At 29.7% G+C, this 18703-nt stretch overlaps 2 protein-coding genes across 2 annotated transcripts; one reads left to right on the forward strand and one right to left on the reverse strand.

Annotated features, from left to right (window-relative positions):
- The first annotated feature begins 5982 nt into the window (after positions 1-5982).
- On the forward strand, positions 5983-6668 carry LOC129302011 (agamous-like MADS-box protein AGL61). Its single transcript, XM_054940675.1, has one exon. It carries the CDS (start codon positions 5983-5985, stop codon positions 6496-6498), a length of 516 nt encoding a protein of 171 aa, XP_054796650.1. The 3' UTR covers positions 6499-6668.
- A 1793-nt stretch (positions 6669-8461) lies between these two features.
- Positions 8462-12398, reverse strand: LOC129302010 (phytoene synthase 2, chloroplastic-like). The gene is made up of 5 exons (XM_054940674.1): positions 11650-12398; positions 10788-10838; positions 10479-10651; positions 9440-9675; positions 8462-8944 (listed from the first exon to the last, which is right to left on the reverse strand). The coding sequence occupies exons 1-5, from the start codon at positions 11993-11995 to the stop codon at positions 8572-8574; spliced, it is 1179 nt and encodes a 392-aa protein (XP_054796649.1). The 5' UTR covers positions 11996-12398; the 3' UTR covers positions 8462-8571.
- Positions 12399-18703: the final 6305 nt, after the last annotated feature.

An 18703-nucleotide genomic window follows, 5' to 3' on the forward strand; every position in this document is an offset into this window, starting at 1 on the left:
TGCTTGAGAACAAGAAATGTTATAAGTTCATCAACTTGCTGAAAAAAGATGAATGAGAAAAATCACCCTTCATCATTTTCCTGCATGCAAACGAACGCATTGAGTTGTTTTATAAATACATCTTCAATGTTCATTTTCAGTAGACGAGAAAGAGAGGAAGTTCTAGAGAGAGACATTATTAGGACATGTTGTTTTGAATCATTGGAGCATGATTTTGAGCTCGCTAATCCTCTAGTTATAAATGTTATTTGATTAGATTGTAGATCAATTGTATTGATTACTTATTAAGCTTGGAAGTTAGCTCGTGGAAGCAAGGTATTAAAAGGTAGACCATTAGTAATCAAAGTTCTGAGATAATCAGAGGAAACTATTTCCTGTATTTTGTTCGGTTGGTTAACATGTAGGTTTTGTAAAATGTGAAATGTATTTTTTATATAAACATGCAATGTTTACATGTTCTAGAAAATTATATGCAAGCGGGATTGGTTTGTGAAAATGCTATGGATAATGATGATAATGATTATATTAATCATGTTATGATTTGAAAATGTGATATTGAGAATTTATTGTGAATTGAGTGTTGAATATGTGGCATTATCATAGTGATGGGTGAGAGATCACCTTAAGGGAGAGTGGTGAATTATTATCTACTTGGTACTATACATAATTATCAGTGCATGGCCTTGATGATTGGTTTTAATATTGATTAGCCCTTAATACCATCTTGGATTACATGTAGGGTATGTCTCACGACACCTTAGAATTCAAGATGGGGGAATTCATGGTTTGAAAGTGAGCAAGATACCTTTAGTTAGGTTACCCCTCATTATAATTAGTGAGCTTGCATTAGTCTATTCACACAGACGTAACCGTATTTGTTTTAAGAGCCCATAGATTTAGTAATGTAGTGATTTGTATGATTGTGGTGGATTGTACAAGTTGTATAGGATTCATTAAATGTGGTCTAGGTATTATGGTAAGTGCTTTTAGTACATGGTTGTGGTTTTAGACACTATGGAAGTGTTAAAGTGTGAAAATGGTATTGTTTTAGTCCTAAACATTCAAGTTTGTGATATGATAAAATTAGCTAGTTGACTGAAAAAGCTTTCTATAAATATCTAGATCACCTTAGTTGAATGTTAAATAAATTAAGATGCACTAGAAGTTTGCCCTTAAGTCCAATCCATGACAAGAAAGTGTTGTCATGAAAATTTTACAAAGTGCTACGACAGATGGCACCTTAACTACAGCTCACAATACAAAAGGTGTAAGCTACAATGCAAATAGGGTTCACTATGGTAGATGACTCTTGTGTCATCTGTCATGGTGAATGCATCGTTAGTTGTGGCAAATGTGTCATTTTTATGAAAATTTCTCTTATAACCCTATTTTGAAATATTCTTAAATCTAAATGGTTTCTCATACTTCCAACTGCTTTTAAATTCTTATGTTTATGTATTTTTCAATGGCAATGATTTAAAATGAATTTATACACCTTGGAAATCCTAACTTTCAAAGCTTTTGAATTTTATAAATATACTTTCAAACTTTTTTACCATAGTAGTCTTCTATTATGTGAGTTTAATCTTTTTTACTATGGTGGAACTTATTAATCTTGTTTAATTCTTTTCTACAATGGTAGGGTTTACTAAATAAATTTATTTATATAAGTCTAAGGGAGAATGACATTTAAGGCCCTCTCAAAGGAATTTATTGCAAAAAAGACTCATTAGTTTTGTATCAGATATTGTCCTATAAAAATACGTATATGTTGTTGTTAAAAGTTAAACCTTAACTTGTTTTTTAACAAGTTGTAGCTTTTAACAACAACTTATATGTATTTTCATAAGGTAAATTTGATACAAAATTGATGGGTATTTATTACGATATATTTTCTTGAGAGAGCCTTACATGTCATTCTCTCTAACTTCAATCATATTAACCATAATAGACTTTTAAATTAAGTCTTTTCCTTTTCTACTATGATTATCTCTTTTCAACTATAGTTGAGTCTTTCTACCAAGGTAAGATGATGTTATGAAAAGTCATCTTCCAATTATCATGGTAGAGTTGGTATTTGTTGTTAAGTGCATATGGTAAATTTAGGTGATTTTATATCAATATTTTGAGATCACTAATAGAAGAAATTGGGAAGAAGAAAATGAAGAAGAAACAATAGAGGATGGACAAGCACAAGCAATAGTAATAACCAACCATGTAGACTATGGCATGATAAAATTAGAATCAAAAACCCAAATCAAGAAATCCATATCATCTTAGAATAATAAACCCAAACCAAGTCTGAAAAAAAGGCAAAATTGAAGAAGCAACAAGGAGCCAAAATCCCTTTGAAACCATCAAACCCAAGCATCAAATCCAAATTTGGAAAATGCAAAGAAGGAAACCTAAAAAATTAAATATATATCTCTTGTCTAGTGAGAAGGAAACCTAGATTTGGAATTTCTAAAATGCATATAAGGAAATCTAAACTTAGAAGTCCCATCATGATTAATTTCTTTATGTTTGCTAAGAACCTTAGACATTCAAGGTAAGTCTTTGAGAGAAAAAAAACTAGTGAGAATCTCAAATATTTCCCTATAGTTTTGAAACTAGAGTAGAAAGGAATGGTGTCACCATTGAGGCAGTTGCCATAGGGGGATTTATTGGAAATTCCTCTAGGCATTGCTTTGAGTGTTAGAATTAGGTGATGAAGATGAGGAAGAAGGAAGGAGGTTTAGTTCAATTAGAGAAGAGGAGGAAGGAGAAGGAGATAAGGATAGGGAGGAGGAAGGAAAAGTGAAGAAGGCAAGGAGTTGGAGACTTCGAGATTAGACAAACAAACAAACTAACAGTCAATTAAGTCAAACCTAACAGCAAGCCGTATACTAAATTGAAAATTGTTAGGGTGACATATTACACCCAAAAAAAAAATAAGGATATGGGGTGTGCCTACATGAAAATTTTAGGAGTAGATTTATACTTTAATCCTTCGACTTCATGGCTTTTCAAAAATTTTATCCTTCTATCTAAATATATATTTTATTAGGTCACTTTGACTAACTTTTCTTAATTCTAATTGCCGTTACAAAAACTTCAATCAATGCTAAAATTATTGCATTAACTACAATAAAGGTATGGCAACAAAAAATCATGATGGTAGTAATAAAATATGAATAATTAATTGTAAAAATTAATTATAATAGAGGTTATAAATATTTTTTCATTGAGTATAGGTGTCCTTTTATTGGAGACAATTATATTCCAAACATGGTTAAGCATTAACTATGAATATAATCATTTTATTTTACCCTCTCTATTTTCATATGTAGTTTAAATTAAGAAATATAATTAATATGTTAAAATCCCTTTAAATTTTCTTATATGCCCTTAATTTATTTCATTTATTCTCTCCGTAATTATCTCCCTCATTCCTTAATTAAAATTACTAGAGGGTTTAATAGAAAAAAAACATATCTGGAACTTCTAAAATAACAAATAAATAGATACAAAAATTTTGTTCATTGACAATAAAAAAAAAGTAAATTATTACCTATAGTTTAAATTGTAAGACATTTTTTGCTAGCTAATTAAGCTTGGTCTAAAATGTAGGATATTTAGTAATTTTTTTAAAGAATTAAATTTATCCTTGTATTATTAATTAATATGAGCATGAGAAATATAATCTAACTATACATATACTTTTAATCCTCTAACTTTATATAAAGTTTTATTTTAGTCTTTTAATTTTAAAAAATATCTTTTTAATTCTTTAATTTTAATACTGTTATTTTCAAATAATTATATTTTATGTCATTCATTTTTATTTTAAAAAATTTAAATTTAATATGTCAAAATTTAAAATATTTTGTTAATACTTTAAAGTTAAATGTAGAAATTTTTTGTGAAGAAACAAGGTTAAATGACTAAAAAATATCTTATAAAAATAAAAATTTAAAATAAAACTTTGTGTAAAGTTAAAAAATCAAATATATACTTTAATGTAATAATAAAAAGGTCAAGTGCAAAAAAAGGAAGACATGCCATTTTTATGAAAATTATGTAAAGAGAAAATAGAACTTTTGATCCCTGATCTTTTAACTTGGTGTGTTATTAGTCTTTATACTTTTATTTTATTATTTCAAGTCTCTTAAATGTTATTTATTTGTAGTTTTAGTTTCTGTGTTTTTAAATATGATCATACAAATTTAACAGTGATTAACATGTGCATAAACTCTATTATTTCTTATATTGAATTGCTAAAATTATGATGAGTTGTATAAAAAATGAGTGGAAGATCAAAAAAAAAAATCGAACATCAAATCAAAATCATTAAATGCGCAATGGATGAAGCTTCAAAAAGAAGAAACATACAACTAAGATAGACAAATAAAAAGATTAGTAGCAATTTTGTTCATACAATTTCCAACTCATCATAATTTTTTAACTCGTCAACAAAATTAAATAGGCTTAAGGTGTAATTTTGCTCTTAAATTATTCTCAGAGGAATAATGTTGCCCTTAAACTAATTAAATTGAAGCAATATTGCCCCTAACATTTAAATGTTTGTTATTGTAGCTAGCAAAACTTACTTTTCATGAGTTAATATGCCATTTTGCTATTGAACTATTATCAAAGGAGCAATGTTGTCCTCACCATTTAAAAATCATAAAATTAAATAAAAATAAAAATATAATAATATTAAATAAAATAATATTAATTGTAAATATAAAATAAATATAAGAATAATATAAATTATAATTTTATAACTTATTAAGTATAAGTAGATTTTGATTAAATTAGATATGAGTAAACTCAAATGTATCTGCATTTGCACCTATAACTATCAACATCTTTATTAAAAAATGGTCTCAAATTATATTTTATATATGTGAATTATTCAAGAATAAAGTTAGCTTTTAATATGATCTAATTTTTAAATTTTTCTATTTTAAAAATTTTTAAGCTTTTTTACTATTATGTTTTTGAAACTGCCCAGTTTTTTGAAAATAACTCTAATTTTTAATTCAACTTTTGTGTTTCAGCTTAATAGCAGCTTAACTCTTATTTCCAACTCAATCATGAAAACAGTTTTTTGGTCCAAATGAATTTGTTAACGACGGCTCCGGTCAATAGTTATAGATACAAATGTAAATAATTTTGAGTCTACTCATTTTTAATTTAACTAAAACTCACTTATATTTGATAAATTATAAAATTATAATTTATAATAATATTAATTTATGACATTTTATTAACATACTATAAATTTTTTTCTTATATTTATTTTATATAAATTTAATATTATTATAATTTTATATTTATATATAAGTTTAATATTATTTATGTAATATTATTATAATTTTATTTTATAATTTTTAAATAGTGAGAGTAGCATTGCTCCTTTAAGAATAGTTTAGGGATAAAATTTCACTTTAACTCATAAAAAGTGAGTCCCACTAACTACAATAATAGATGTTTAAAATGACAAGAGAAACATTGTTTTGATTTAATTAGTTTAGAGGCAACATTGTTCTTTCAAAAATAATTTAAGGATAAAATTATACCTTAACCCGATTAAATAATAATATGAACACATCAACAATTTTAACTCTGCTAATAATAATGAGGACTAATACTGCACACGTTTGAAATTTAAAGGGTTTAGAACAAAGAAATAAAAGTATAAAAACTAATATCAAATCTCATTAAAAATATAAAGACTAACAGTTATATTTTTTCTTATATAAAATATGACTGGAAGTGTCTAACAATGTGGACATGAACAATGGATGGAGCATTTTCATAAGAATTGTTATTGCATTAATTTGAACCATTAAATAATTTCCTACTCATAGTCATTAAATAGAATTTGGCCAATCAAGTGAGGAGTGGTTGGTGGACACAGCATCCAAAAAGAACTATATATACAATGCTTGTCTTTGTTGGTCTTAATATCTGAACAAGCTAAGAAGCTAGGCAACAATGGTGAATGAAGGGGGTCATCGGAGTCAGGAAGAGGGGCAGAAGAAGAAGACGGCGGTGGTTGAAGACAAGAAAGCCAGAATCGTGACGTTCTCAAAGCGTCGTTCTGCACTTTTCAAGAAAGCCAGCGAGCTTTCTGCGATGTGCGGTGCAGAGGTCGCCATCATCACCTTCTCGCCGTCCGGCAAACCCTACGCCTTCGGAAGCCCAAGCGTAGAGAAAATCATCAACAAGTACACTGCCGACAATAACATCACTGTTCCTCCACCTACTCTTACTGTTTCTGCTCAGTCTAGCAGATTGGCTCAGCTTTACAAGGAATATGCTGAGTTGCAGGCTGAGCTTGAAGCTGAGGAAAGGAGAGGAGAAGAACTGAGACGAAGGAGGCCTCGTGATTACCCAGACATTAGCAAGATGAACTGCGAGGAACTGGCAGAGTACAAGGCGAAGCTGGAGGATTTCAAGCGCCGTATGGAGGAGCACTTTGAGAATCTGAACAAAAATAACGCAGTTTGATCGATGGCTTTTGGCCAGATCAGTTTCAGTGTTTGAGTTGTCGTTTTGCTTGTTATGTCTGATCTGATCTGGCCCTTTGAGGTCCATGCTTAAGTTTGCTGTTTGCTTCTCAAAATAATCTCTTGTACTTGCAAAAGATGTGCGCAAGAGACTGGAAATGAATAAAATAATTCCGCTTTCAAAGTTTTAACTAGTTCTTCCATTTGGTAAATCTGGTAATTCAAGCCAAGTATAATGAGCTAACTCTAATAAATTAGTGAAAATCTTAAAACAAAGTTTGAGAGTTTAGGAATCTAACTTATAGCTTATTCAAGCTGCCCAAATGAGTCAAAAAAATTCAAGCGAACCCCGTTTAGTTTCAAAGTTTGCCTGAATATCCACATTTTTTATTATTAACAAATGAAATTATAATCTTCTTAGAAAGTACTCGTCTAATTGGGATTGAACCTGGCCAAACCAAAATATATATATATTATATCTTAAACTATTATATGAAAAATATAAACATTCATAATGGATTTTAAAAATATGAGGATAAAGTATAAAAAATGGCATTAATTGTTAACAAGCGATGAACTGGGCAGTTTCATCCATTTAGGATTATACCATGGCAATAAATACTCCATTTGCTTAGTATTATAAGCCACTCTCCTTCCCTCCCAAGTTATGCTTTTTTAATATTATTATTTTCATTATATTTTTTTATTTTTAATATTCTTTCACAAATAGTGTATTAAATGGAGCACATTTTTAAAAATTTATATTTGTATTTTTAAAAAATATGACAGTAAAGTGTATTTAATAAAATTTATTAATATACATGATTTAATCTAAAAGTGTTTTATAAATTGGGATAAAAAAAGTAATTTTAATAGAATTGCACTGTTAATGAATTAGTTAATTGCTTTCAAAATTACGCCTTGTTTTAAGTTTTTCCTTATTTATAGTGTATATTAATTAAAAAATATTATCAATTACACTCCCTCACTAAGGACCTATGAGAAAAATGTCTTATGGTATTGAAATTAGGGAGTTATCTGTTAGAGAGAGAAAGTAGGGCCCACATGACCGTTTTTCAGTCTTACAAATACGTTCATTTGGGTCTCTAACTAACATATAAAAACATATTTCAGGAGTATATGAATAAACAGATCATGTTCATGTCTAATTTTATTTCATACTAATTTTCATTCTTCACTTTGTTTCTCAAATTAATAGACTCTCATTTTCCTTTTTTAGTTTTTTTTTGGTAGTATTCCTTTTAGCCGTTTGGTAAGAACAGAATAGAGCACCAAAACGAGACATCAATCTGGGCTATATTTTGTTTGGCCCATCCAAACTGAACAAATGCGGCCCGTTTAGATGTTTGGAGAGATTAGAAAGAAGAAAAAACCATAAAATTCTTTTATATATTTTTATAATTAATATTTCATAATTTTTTTCTCGCAATTCTAACAATTAAGGGAGAAATTGGTTCCATCAAGAATATTAGATAAAATTGGAACAATTATACACCATCCAAATTTTACTGAAAACAATATGCTTGTAAAGACCTAAAGATAAATATAGGCTTAACGAAATCCTATTTACATAGCTTAAGAAAGAACAAAACATAGAGTAGAAATTTCTTACATTGACTTTTTTCCTTTCATAAATGGCTTTTTTTTGACCATCCACTTTAAATGCAATTTCAGACTATAATTGGGATTTCAGTATGTAAAACAATATGTATAACACATGTTTTTAAAAAAATTTATTAAGGCTTTAACTGTCATTAATTCAATATTTTAGTATTTAACTATATCAGTTTCTTTATTGACTTTCTTTTTAGGTAAACGGCATTTCATTGACCATTCACTTCCGATTTTACATGCTTATGCTTTGCCAAAGGCCTTCAAAAGAACACATAGCATATAGGAGGCTTATAATCATATATCAGCCGCTGTTTTCACTCTTGAACACATTGTACAATATAACAAGTAATTTACACAAACAATTAAAGGTTTTTCTAAAATATAGTGAATAGGAGAATCTACAAAAGCTCAAAAGATTATTTATTATAATCATGATTATTTATCTCTTAAATATATTGTGAGTTAGCATTTGTGGGCCAAGAAGAGCTTTTGCATAAGCAGCCGGAAGAGACCAGAGCTTCTTGGCTTTGCCAACATAAGCCCTTTTGGTGAAATTATTGTAACCATTGGCTTCAATCTCATCTAATATCTGTTTGTATATTAATAATGATGCCCACACTGGCCATCTACTTGCTGAGTCAAGTTCTGCTACTCCTTTCTCTGCCTCATCAAAAAACATCCGAGCTCTCTTTATCTGTCCCTTCATGAAATTCCGCCACTTGTCCGTCACTCGGCCTTCCAAAATGTCATTGTCTGATAGGCCCGCTCGTGCCAGCTCATCTTGTGGCAGGTATATTCTTCCTCTCCTAGCACTGTATTTAAGTGATAATAAATTAATTTCATATATATATTGGTGTTTACAATTATGTAATAAGGATTTGAATCTGATGAGTGGCCTAAATTCACTCACTCAATAAGTGTCTCAGTTACAATTATTAAATTTTATCAATAATTGAAAATTATCAAAATAAATTTCTCTCCAAAAATTTGAAACATTTCTTGCAATCAAAGCATTCCACACATACACTTTCCCCTCTAAAAATCTTGGATTGGTACTTTTTGAGACATTTATTGAATGAGTGAATTTATGCCACTCAACGAATCCAAATCCATGTAATGAAGTTTTGGGGTGTTTGCTGTCTTCTTTTTTGCCCCCAGTAATATCCAAAATCTCAACCCTTCATTTGAAAGAGTTAGTTGAAATTTGTTTGACCATTAGCCTAAATGAAGGGCTGAGAATTTTGAATTAGATCACAGGCAACAAAAAAGCCAACAGACAACCCAGATCTGAGTGTTAAGAAGCTTACTCTTCTCCAACGTCTCTGAGGATGTTGGTGAGCTGATTTGCGATGCCAAGGGCCAAAGCAGCATTGTAAACAGCCTCAGTGGAAGCCTTTGAGTCTGGAGATATGCCCATAACTGGTACGCTCATAAGCCCCACTGTGCCAGCAACGTAGTAGCAGTACAGATACAACTCGTCAAAGTTGTTGTATCTTGACTTCCTCAAGTCTAGCCTCATCCCCTCTATCATGTCCTTGAATGGCTGCCATTAATTCAAACACTACTCTCATTAATACACACACAGAGACTTGTTGAGATTAAAGTATGAGTGAAAATCCAACACACACACTAATTATATTTATTAATTAAGTTCAATGTGTAAGATATAAGATTCAGTATACGCCCCACTGTAATGTCACTAAATTTAGATTCTATAAAATGACTTTATTTAAAGAAGTAGAGAAGAGAGATAGCTAGATACATAGTAGCAAGACCTATACTCCTTTGAATTTTATTTATAAGTCATTTTTATTTAAAAATTTAATAAGTTTTTAACTTTATCCTTATTAAATATATATATATATTTAAAAATAAATATCTAGTATTTAATGTTAACCTTTTCAATTTTAATAGGAATAAAAAAGTAAAGATGAATGCAAATTATTAAAATTCTCCATACATAAAACTAAAATAAATATTCTTTGTTCTATAAATAGGACAAGGAAAGTATGTGATGAATGAGATCCACTTTATTTATTTAATTAATCACTCTATTATTATTGATATGAACAACTATATTAGAGGTAGCCAGCACCTTTGGTTGAGCCCATTTGAAGTAAAAGGCCCACTTATATAAGTGAAAAGGACTTAAAGACATGAAAGAATTCAAGTTGAAACTCACTTTTATATATATATATATATATATATATATTCTTTCAAAATTTAATAAAGAATAAACATTAAATCTCTAAGCTCATAAGCTATATCTGAAGCTAGCGAGCTTCAAAATGAACCTTAACAACTGAAAAATACAAGACACACACATATGTATGTCCATATATGTACCTGAATATCAACTGGGAATCTGGAGACAGTATCGGAGAGGGCAGCATCATACATATCATAAGGACGACCCGCAAAAACATCATTTAGCCTCTGCTCCCATCTGTCCAAGGCTTTTGGAGTGATGTGGGGAGCGTTTGGCCCATCCACCAGTTCGTCTGTTCTTCTGCACCACACTGCAATTTTCCCCACACTTATTTATATATTCATTCATATTCTTGTGATCCACCACCACCATGGACCACTATTCATTCATTGCACACAAGTTTTATATTACATACAGCCAACTTGTTTGAGAGCAACCATACATACCATAAATTGCCCATATCGCCTTTCTTCTCTCCGCTGTCATCAATTGCGTTCCTGCAATTGGCATGTGAATACGACAAGTCAGCTCATGCACCCACAATAACATCCGCTAAATGCCTTCTTTTATTATAATTTGGGGGAAATTATATTAATCATCTACTCCTTATAATTTTAACTTAATTATAATTCCATTTTTAAATTTTGACTCGATATAACTTAGTCTCTATAATTTAACTTAATTATAATTTGGTCCTTCAACTTTGATTTGACATAACCCAATCCTTATAGTTTTTAACAATTTAAAATATTAATCCCTAAGTTCAAAAAATTAATTTAATCCTTATAATTTTATTTTTTAAAATATAAGGATCCATATTTTAAATAGTTAAAACCATATGAATTGAATTGTATTGAAAAAAATATACAGATTAAGTTATAATAATTAAGCCAAAACTATAGGTGATTGAATTACATTGAATTAAAATTTAAAGGATTGAGTTATAACTGGTTGAAATTGTAGAAATTGAATCATTAATTTTCTTCTTTTTGAATGACTAGACTATAAAAGTTCTTCCAGACAACTTGCATTAACCTGAGGAGGAGTTTAGGTCATCACCTATAGTTCGTGACATGATAAAGTTCTTGTAGAATCTGAAGAGAGAAGAGGGAAAAGATTGAATGGGAGCAAATTAAAAAGAGGAACTTCCAGTCTCTCTTCCAACCCCACAAGAACTCGACACTCAATAAACCAATTAAACTTTCTTTGGAAATCAGGGATCCATGAAAATGAGAAGAAGATGTATAAGAGAAGCAGTAGTTGCGTGTGTGTGTGTGTAGAGAGAGAGAGAGAGAGAGAGAGACGTACCGAGGTAAAAGGTCTTGGCATACTCCGCACAAACTTCGCCACAGCGATCATAAGCATCATTTAACAGATCTCCATTAGTGAGATCAGCTTCAGTGTAATCATCCTTGTACAAATGATCATCTAGGGTTTTCCTCTGCTGCTGCTTCACCAGAGCTGCTTGCTTCAGCACAACCTCGTACACCCTCTCCTCGGACGATCTCGAAGGGTCTGCAAATACACTCGAAAACGCAGAAACCACGCTTCTCTGCGAAAATCTCCCACTGCCACTTCTAACTGTTCCTCCCAACAGAGAGTTAATGGCGTTCTCTTTGGGCCCACAAGTCACCCAAAGAAGAACACCGGACATCTCTCTCTAGAGATCAATATATGAAACCTTGACAATTAGGTTATGATCTGCTTCTAGCTTTCTGGTTTTTTGGAGATGATGAAGGTGGAAGAATGGAATGTGAAGGAAGAGAGAGAGAAAATATGAGTGGCCTTAAAAGTCGTATGTGCGTATACTGCTCTAATAGTTGCACATGTGTGTGTCTATGAGAAGATAGGGAGAGAATTGTGATTGGAAGGTTATATATGAAAAGACATCTCTGTGAGGCATATGCTTTGGTCTACCTTGTAAACGTATGGACGGTGAGCTTACAGTAATCTACAGAATGATCACTTTCTCTATCTTTGTTCTCTCTCTCTCTCTCTGTAGCTCGTGTGTAATTTTATTTGGGGCAGAATCTGCTTTTTGCTTTTTGTTTCTTTGATGATGTAATGGCCACAATTTTGTGTGATGCAGTTCATACTCCAATATTTGTTGTTTTGCTTTGGACAGAGTTGGAGTTGAATGAGGGATTTGTCGTCTTCATATTGTTGTGATGGTGTTCGCTTTTGCACCCCATATATGGGGTACCATCGAAAGGAACAAATTTGGCTCTTCTTGATCATCTTTTTAATATATATGTGTGTGTATACATATGAAAAGGTTAAAGTGTGCATGTATGATTGATATTTTTGTTTTTTAATCGAAAAAAAAAATTTATTATTTTTTTAATTAATTTTTCTTCAAAGTTTCTGTTAGCATCAATTAAAATTACATTAATTTCATAGTTAGTATCTAATCATGACTTGATTATGATTGTCTTTAATAAAAAAATACATATGCACAATAAAAATTTGCCAATTATTTCTGAAACAAGGTATTGAAAATTAGGCCACTCATTATTAGTTAAAACATTTGTTCAAGGGTTAACGAGTAAAATCATAGAAATGGATTATAGTCAAATTCATCATGAACAAAACTTTTTATAGAATTAGTCAAATGACTAATTCAATAATTTACCAACTTAATCGATTGGATTGACCCAGTTTTAATACGATATTCCTCTGGTCCTATTTATAAGGCAAAGGGAGAAGAAAATTATTGAACCAATCTTTATATGTTTTGCCTTTATTAAATTGTTTAAATAAAAATATCAATAATGATATTTAAAAATATTTATTAGGGGTAAAGGTGAAAACTAGTTAAACTTTAAGATAAATTTAATGAGATTTAAGGTTTTTTTTAGTTTCAATGAAATATACTAAAATTGACTAATAAATAGGATCATAAGGAGTGTATGCTTAGAATAAAATACTCGATCACACACATAATTAATCAAATTGGCTGGATTCAATGTATGGGATCCAATTTAGTTTAAAAAGAAAACTAGAACTTTCACACACTCATACTCTCTCCATCTTTATATAAAATAAGTCTTCTAGAACATCTTTTTGTCTCTAAATATAAGAAGTTGTTCATATATTTTTTTATGAATGGATCATTATATTTTTATTAAATTGAAAAAAAAAATAATTTTATTAATTTACTTTAAAAAAAGATATTCATTTTTTTATTTACAACAATTAAAAGCAAAATTAAAATATTATTATACTTTTAATTAGATAACTAATTTTTATTAATTTGTGTGATTGAATTAAAAATATTTTATATATAAAGACGTATCATATATCCCATGCATTTATGATGTCCTTTGAGAAGGTTGAGGCTAGGAATGGTGGGAATCTCCCCTCTATTGAGGAATCATGTGGGCGCCAATAAGTCAATATTTTCTCGCTGGAGAATTCATTCTGCAGCCAATATTCACGTGTCTGTAAAACAATGCAAGTAGAATATTAATGAAATTAACGTACGAGAAAAGCATGAATTTGTTATAAATTTATTATATACCGACACAAATAAATAAAATTAGTTAGGCTAATTAAATTGAAGTTAAAATGAGGGTAGTGTGTCTTCAGCGGAATTTACTCCGTATGCTATCAAATGATCAGGGGTGGAGTATATTAATTGATAATGGTACTTCTCTTATAATATTTTGTTTGATTTTTCATGTTTTACCTTCAAAACAGTCCTACGCAACAATAAAATTAGTTAATTAGGCTAACTAAATTGAAGTTAAATGTCCGCAGAATCTACCTCTTAAACTATTAAAAAAAAATGAAGAGCAGATTATATTGATAATGTTACTTCTCCTATAATTTTTATTTTATTTTTTTATCATGTTTTACCTTTAAAACAATATACTATGCAAGACTTAAAAGGCATTAAAATATTGAAATAAGTGAAAGGTAAATTTGATAAAATATATCATATTTGTACATATTTTTTTTATCTATATGCAATAACTTTAAATCACAAATGTAATGAAATAGAGGGATTATCATAAAATATGTAATCCATAATATATAAGGGATAATGTAATGTCTTTAACTGTTGGAATTTTCTTTTTCCATCAACTGTTGGAAATTTTTATCTCTAATCCTATTATCAACCCGTTTTTTATGAAATTGTAAAAAAGAAAAAGAAGTGGATATGAATACTTTTAGTAAGAGCAAAATTGGAATCTTTGAATGTCCATTTACCCCTCCTTCTCAATTTACAAGACATTTAAAATTAAATTATGCTTTTTTTAAAAAAATAAAATTATACATACCAATAAATTTTATTAAATACATCTTACAATCTTGTTTATTCAAAATGAAATGATAATTTTTTAAAAATACTTTTCATTTAATATAACATTATTTATGAAACATTCAATAAGAAAGTGAAAATATAATAATTAAGAGGGAAGAGTACAATATTAAAACAAGTGTAATTAGTAAAATATTATTTTTGTCTAAGTATCATATCTTCTACTCCCTAATCCCTATCACAGGACACCTTTTAAAAGATTTTTTTGGTCTTTAAAATAAGACATTTGGTGTTATATTAATTATGTTATTATAATATCATTCCTATTTGAAATTTATTCATTTAGATAAGAATAAAATTAAAAATTTATTCTATTTTTAAAATTAAAATTAATAATTTAATCACCTTCTCTTTGATTTTAATTAAACTTTTAATAAAGTATTAAAGATGTCTTATCATAAACAAATGAAAGGAGTATCTTTTAGATACCAAACCACCTCTGAAAACATTTTATAAATTAGAAGACGGAGTAACTTTTAAAATTGTGAGGGGAGCAGTGTACGATGTGTCCCGTCGAGAGGGTAGCTATATACATTCATTGTGCAAGAGAGAGGAGGGAGATGTCTCTAACGCACTTTATGAATGTCCCCATCCACCTTTGTCGCCTCTTCTCTTCCACATTATGGAAGTGGACGACAAGGCCGTATAAATTGTTAGGCTAATGGGGCGATCGTTTTAAACTTCAAAAAATATGTATCTATACTTTATATAATTAGTCATTGTTTTTTTGTTAAATATTAATGTTAATTATATATTTTAATTTGAACATGGGAGTTTTGTTTAACAACAAAAATTACCAATTTTGATCTTAAATATCAGCCATATCATGTGTTTTTTATTCTTTTACTCTTCATTTAAAATTATGATTGTTTTAACTTTTTTTATAGGATTTGAAGTGGCAAAAATGTTAAATAGAAAATTTGAATTTGGTTTTAATAAATTAAAAAATCATATAAAAATAGATGAATGATAATATATTACGCTTCTAAAATAATTTTGTTTTAGACATCAAAATTCCTTCACACGGCTCTAGTAGACAATTAGGTAATTAGCACAGCCTCCTTCAGCCTTTTGCTCACCCTAACGGCTGCTATTGCTTTCACGCAAATTCTACAATTCCATTGGTCCATATTCATGTCACCAAAATTTGGGTTATCATTTTAGATACAAATAGGTGGTCTATATTCATTTCATGTCACCAACAAAATAAAAAGTGGTCTCTATTCACTTCATGCGTGCTATTGCTTTTTCAAAACTTTACACTCTTGAATACATATTTCTCCTCCCTTCCTTTCCCTTCCCATCCCCCACCACATGTGCATTAAGGGTTACACAGAGAAAGAGAGTGGCATGGAAATGCCCAATGTGTCTTTCCTTTTTGGGAGAATCACATTCAAAAATCATTTAAAAAAATTATTCACAATACAAAATGGATTATTATTATTAGTCCTTATTTATGAATAATTTATTTGATTGATTCTTGAATGTGATCTCTCTTCTTTCTTTGAGTAGTCTCCCCACATTGTAAATTTGACTTACATAAATAAATCTCTTTTAGAAATAATATTGGAAATCGAGTCACATACTTGACTAAGTGAAATGATACTTATGATTGATCTGACCATATTTTAACTATAATTTTAATCATTAATCCTTAAATTAGTGTTTTAACTAATTCAATAACCGATCTACTTTTTAATACTTCAAATTAATCCTAAGAATTAAAAGATTATATGGAGGGCGCCTCATTAACGATTAAATTTGACTATGAGAAGGCATCATTGCAAAAGAGAAGGAAATAACTTCAACTTGATTCTCATGATTGTTGACTAAAGGCGTCAATTAGGGCTAGCCCTTTAAGGGCCAAAGCCTAAATGGACTGACTCTTTTAAATCCAATTGCTCTATTTTTAGTAACTCGACCCTGGCCCTTAAGGTTGAAGGGCCTCAGCCCTAATTATTTTTTTAATTTTTTAATTTAAAAATTTTAAAAAAATATATTTAAAATTTTAATAAAGTTATTACACATCACATTAAGTCTAGAAAAATAAAATAAAATTAATTGACACAACAAAAAATTTAAGTCTAATAAAAAATAACATCCCAAAATCAACTCCGACATCAATTACATGTTGGTAGCATCATTAGCTAAATTTTGATGATTTTTATCATCATCAATGTCAATATGATTTGATCCTTCACCATGTGGATCCTCATCTATAGCAAATATGTTAAGCTTTTCATATCTTCCTTCTTTATCCTCATTATTTGCAATAAATTATAAATCAAAATCATAATTTCAAGGTATTTAAAGAATATAAAAATATTTAAAGTAAGGAAATAATAATGTGCGTGTCTACTGTCTAGATTAGAGAGTAAGTGCTAAGTTTGAGCGATATGATATCTTCTTTTTATTTATTTTTTATGTTATTTTTTCAAAAAAAAATATATTAGAACTTAAAAGGGTTGGCCTAGAATTTTGAACTAGCCCTTTTAAGCTTGATTTACCTTTTTGAAGATTAAAATAGTGGCCCGACTATTAATTTTTTTAAGTTTAAAAGGGTTGGTCATACGGGCTCGACCCTAATTAATGGCTCTATTTTTGACCTTAAGAATGGCCAAAAAAGTCTTATTACCCTTCATGGTTCTTCATGAAGCCTATAACACTGAGTGAACCCCTCAATGTGCCTCCATGTGGGCCTTGAGAAACTACTTGTTGGGCTTATAACATTGTGATCATTTTTCTAAGACCTATGTTGAAGGGCATCATATTTAGAGGTGTCAATTAGAGTTGAATTGGCCTTTTGAAGGGCCAGAGCCTAAACGGGCTAACCCTATAAAGCTTGATTATACCTCAAGGCTTTAGTTTGGCCAACTCGGCCCTGGCTCTCAGAGCTGAAGGCCCTATATTTTTTAATTTAAAAATTTTAGAGAAACATATTTAAAATTTAAAAATTTTATTAGATGTAATATTAAATCTATAAAAATAAATTTAAGTCAATATACATAATAATAAATTTAAGTCTAATAAAAAACAATAATATTAAAAAATCAACACTAATAATAATTAGACTTTGCTAGCATTATCAGCTAAATCTTGATAATTTTTATTATCATCATCAATATAATTCTATCCTTCTCTTTATGGAGCCTCAATAGTAGCAAAGGTATTAAATTTTTTATATATTTCTTCTTCATCCAAGTGAAATGAGGCTATGGTTTTAGAATTAGCATAATATTTATTTTTTTAATATTAAAATTTTAAAAAATATATAAAAGGGCTGACTTTTTATTTTAGGACTTAGGGCCTTTTAAGCCCAAATCATCATTTTGCACTTTGAAATAGCGGCCCGGCCTTAGATTGTTTTTGGGCTTAAAAGGGCCGGTCCGACGGACTCAACTACTCATGTAAATAAGCTCAAGCTCATGAAGATGAAACCTTTTTTTTTTTTTTTTGAGTAGGCAAATGTTGACACATTTGCAGGCGCGGTTTGAACCCCCAATTTAAGCATCACAAGGATGCTGCTATGCCAGCTGAACCCAAAGTTCTTGGCAAAGATGGAACTCTCTAATCAAACAATGCAAGACCTCTTTCAAAGATTCTAGGCCCCTTTGACTGGGACTTCCTCTTTTACGCCTTTCGCACCATTAGTCCTTCCAATGTCAGCATAACAAGTTAAAATAATTAGCATATGTATTTCGATTTTCATGTGGTTCATTCACTTTTTAAAATTATCCAAAACAGTCCCACCGTTAGTAACTAATTATGTTTTTAGGCATGCTGTATTTTATAGTGCCAGTTGATTCTTCTTTAACGTTTCTTGGTTTTTTACTTTCTATATCAAATTTAATGTGGTTAATTCATTTTATTAGCAACTCTAGATTGTAAAAACAAAATTCTCCATCCTTACTTCCCTAAAAAGGAAAGATCCATATTATAATAACCAGATGTACTTCTAAGTATATAGAATTTATGAAATAAGTCATGGTAACTTATTATAAGTTGTATACTTGATATCCAGTCCTCGTTATTGTCGTA

This window comes from Prosopis cineraria, unplaced genomic scaffold, assembly GCF_029017545.1.
Source record: "Prosopis cineraria cultivar Desert tree isolate PC_DT_omini unplaced genomic scaffold, ASM2901754v1 PC2, whole genome shotgun sequence".
NCBI classification, from domain to species: Eukaryota; Viridiplantae; Streptophyta; class Magnoliopsida; order Fabales; family Fabaceae; genus Prosopis; species Prosopis cineraria.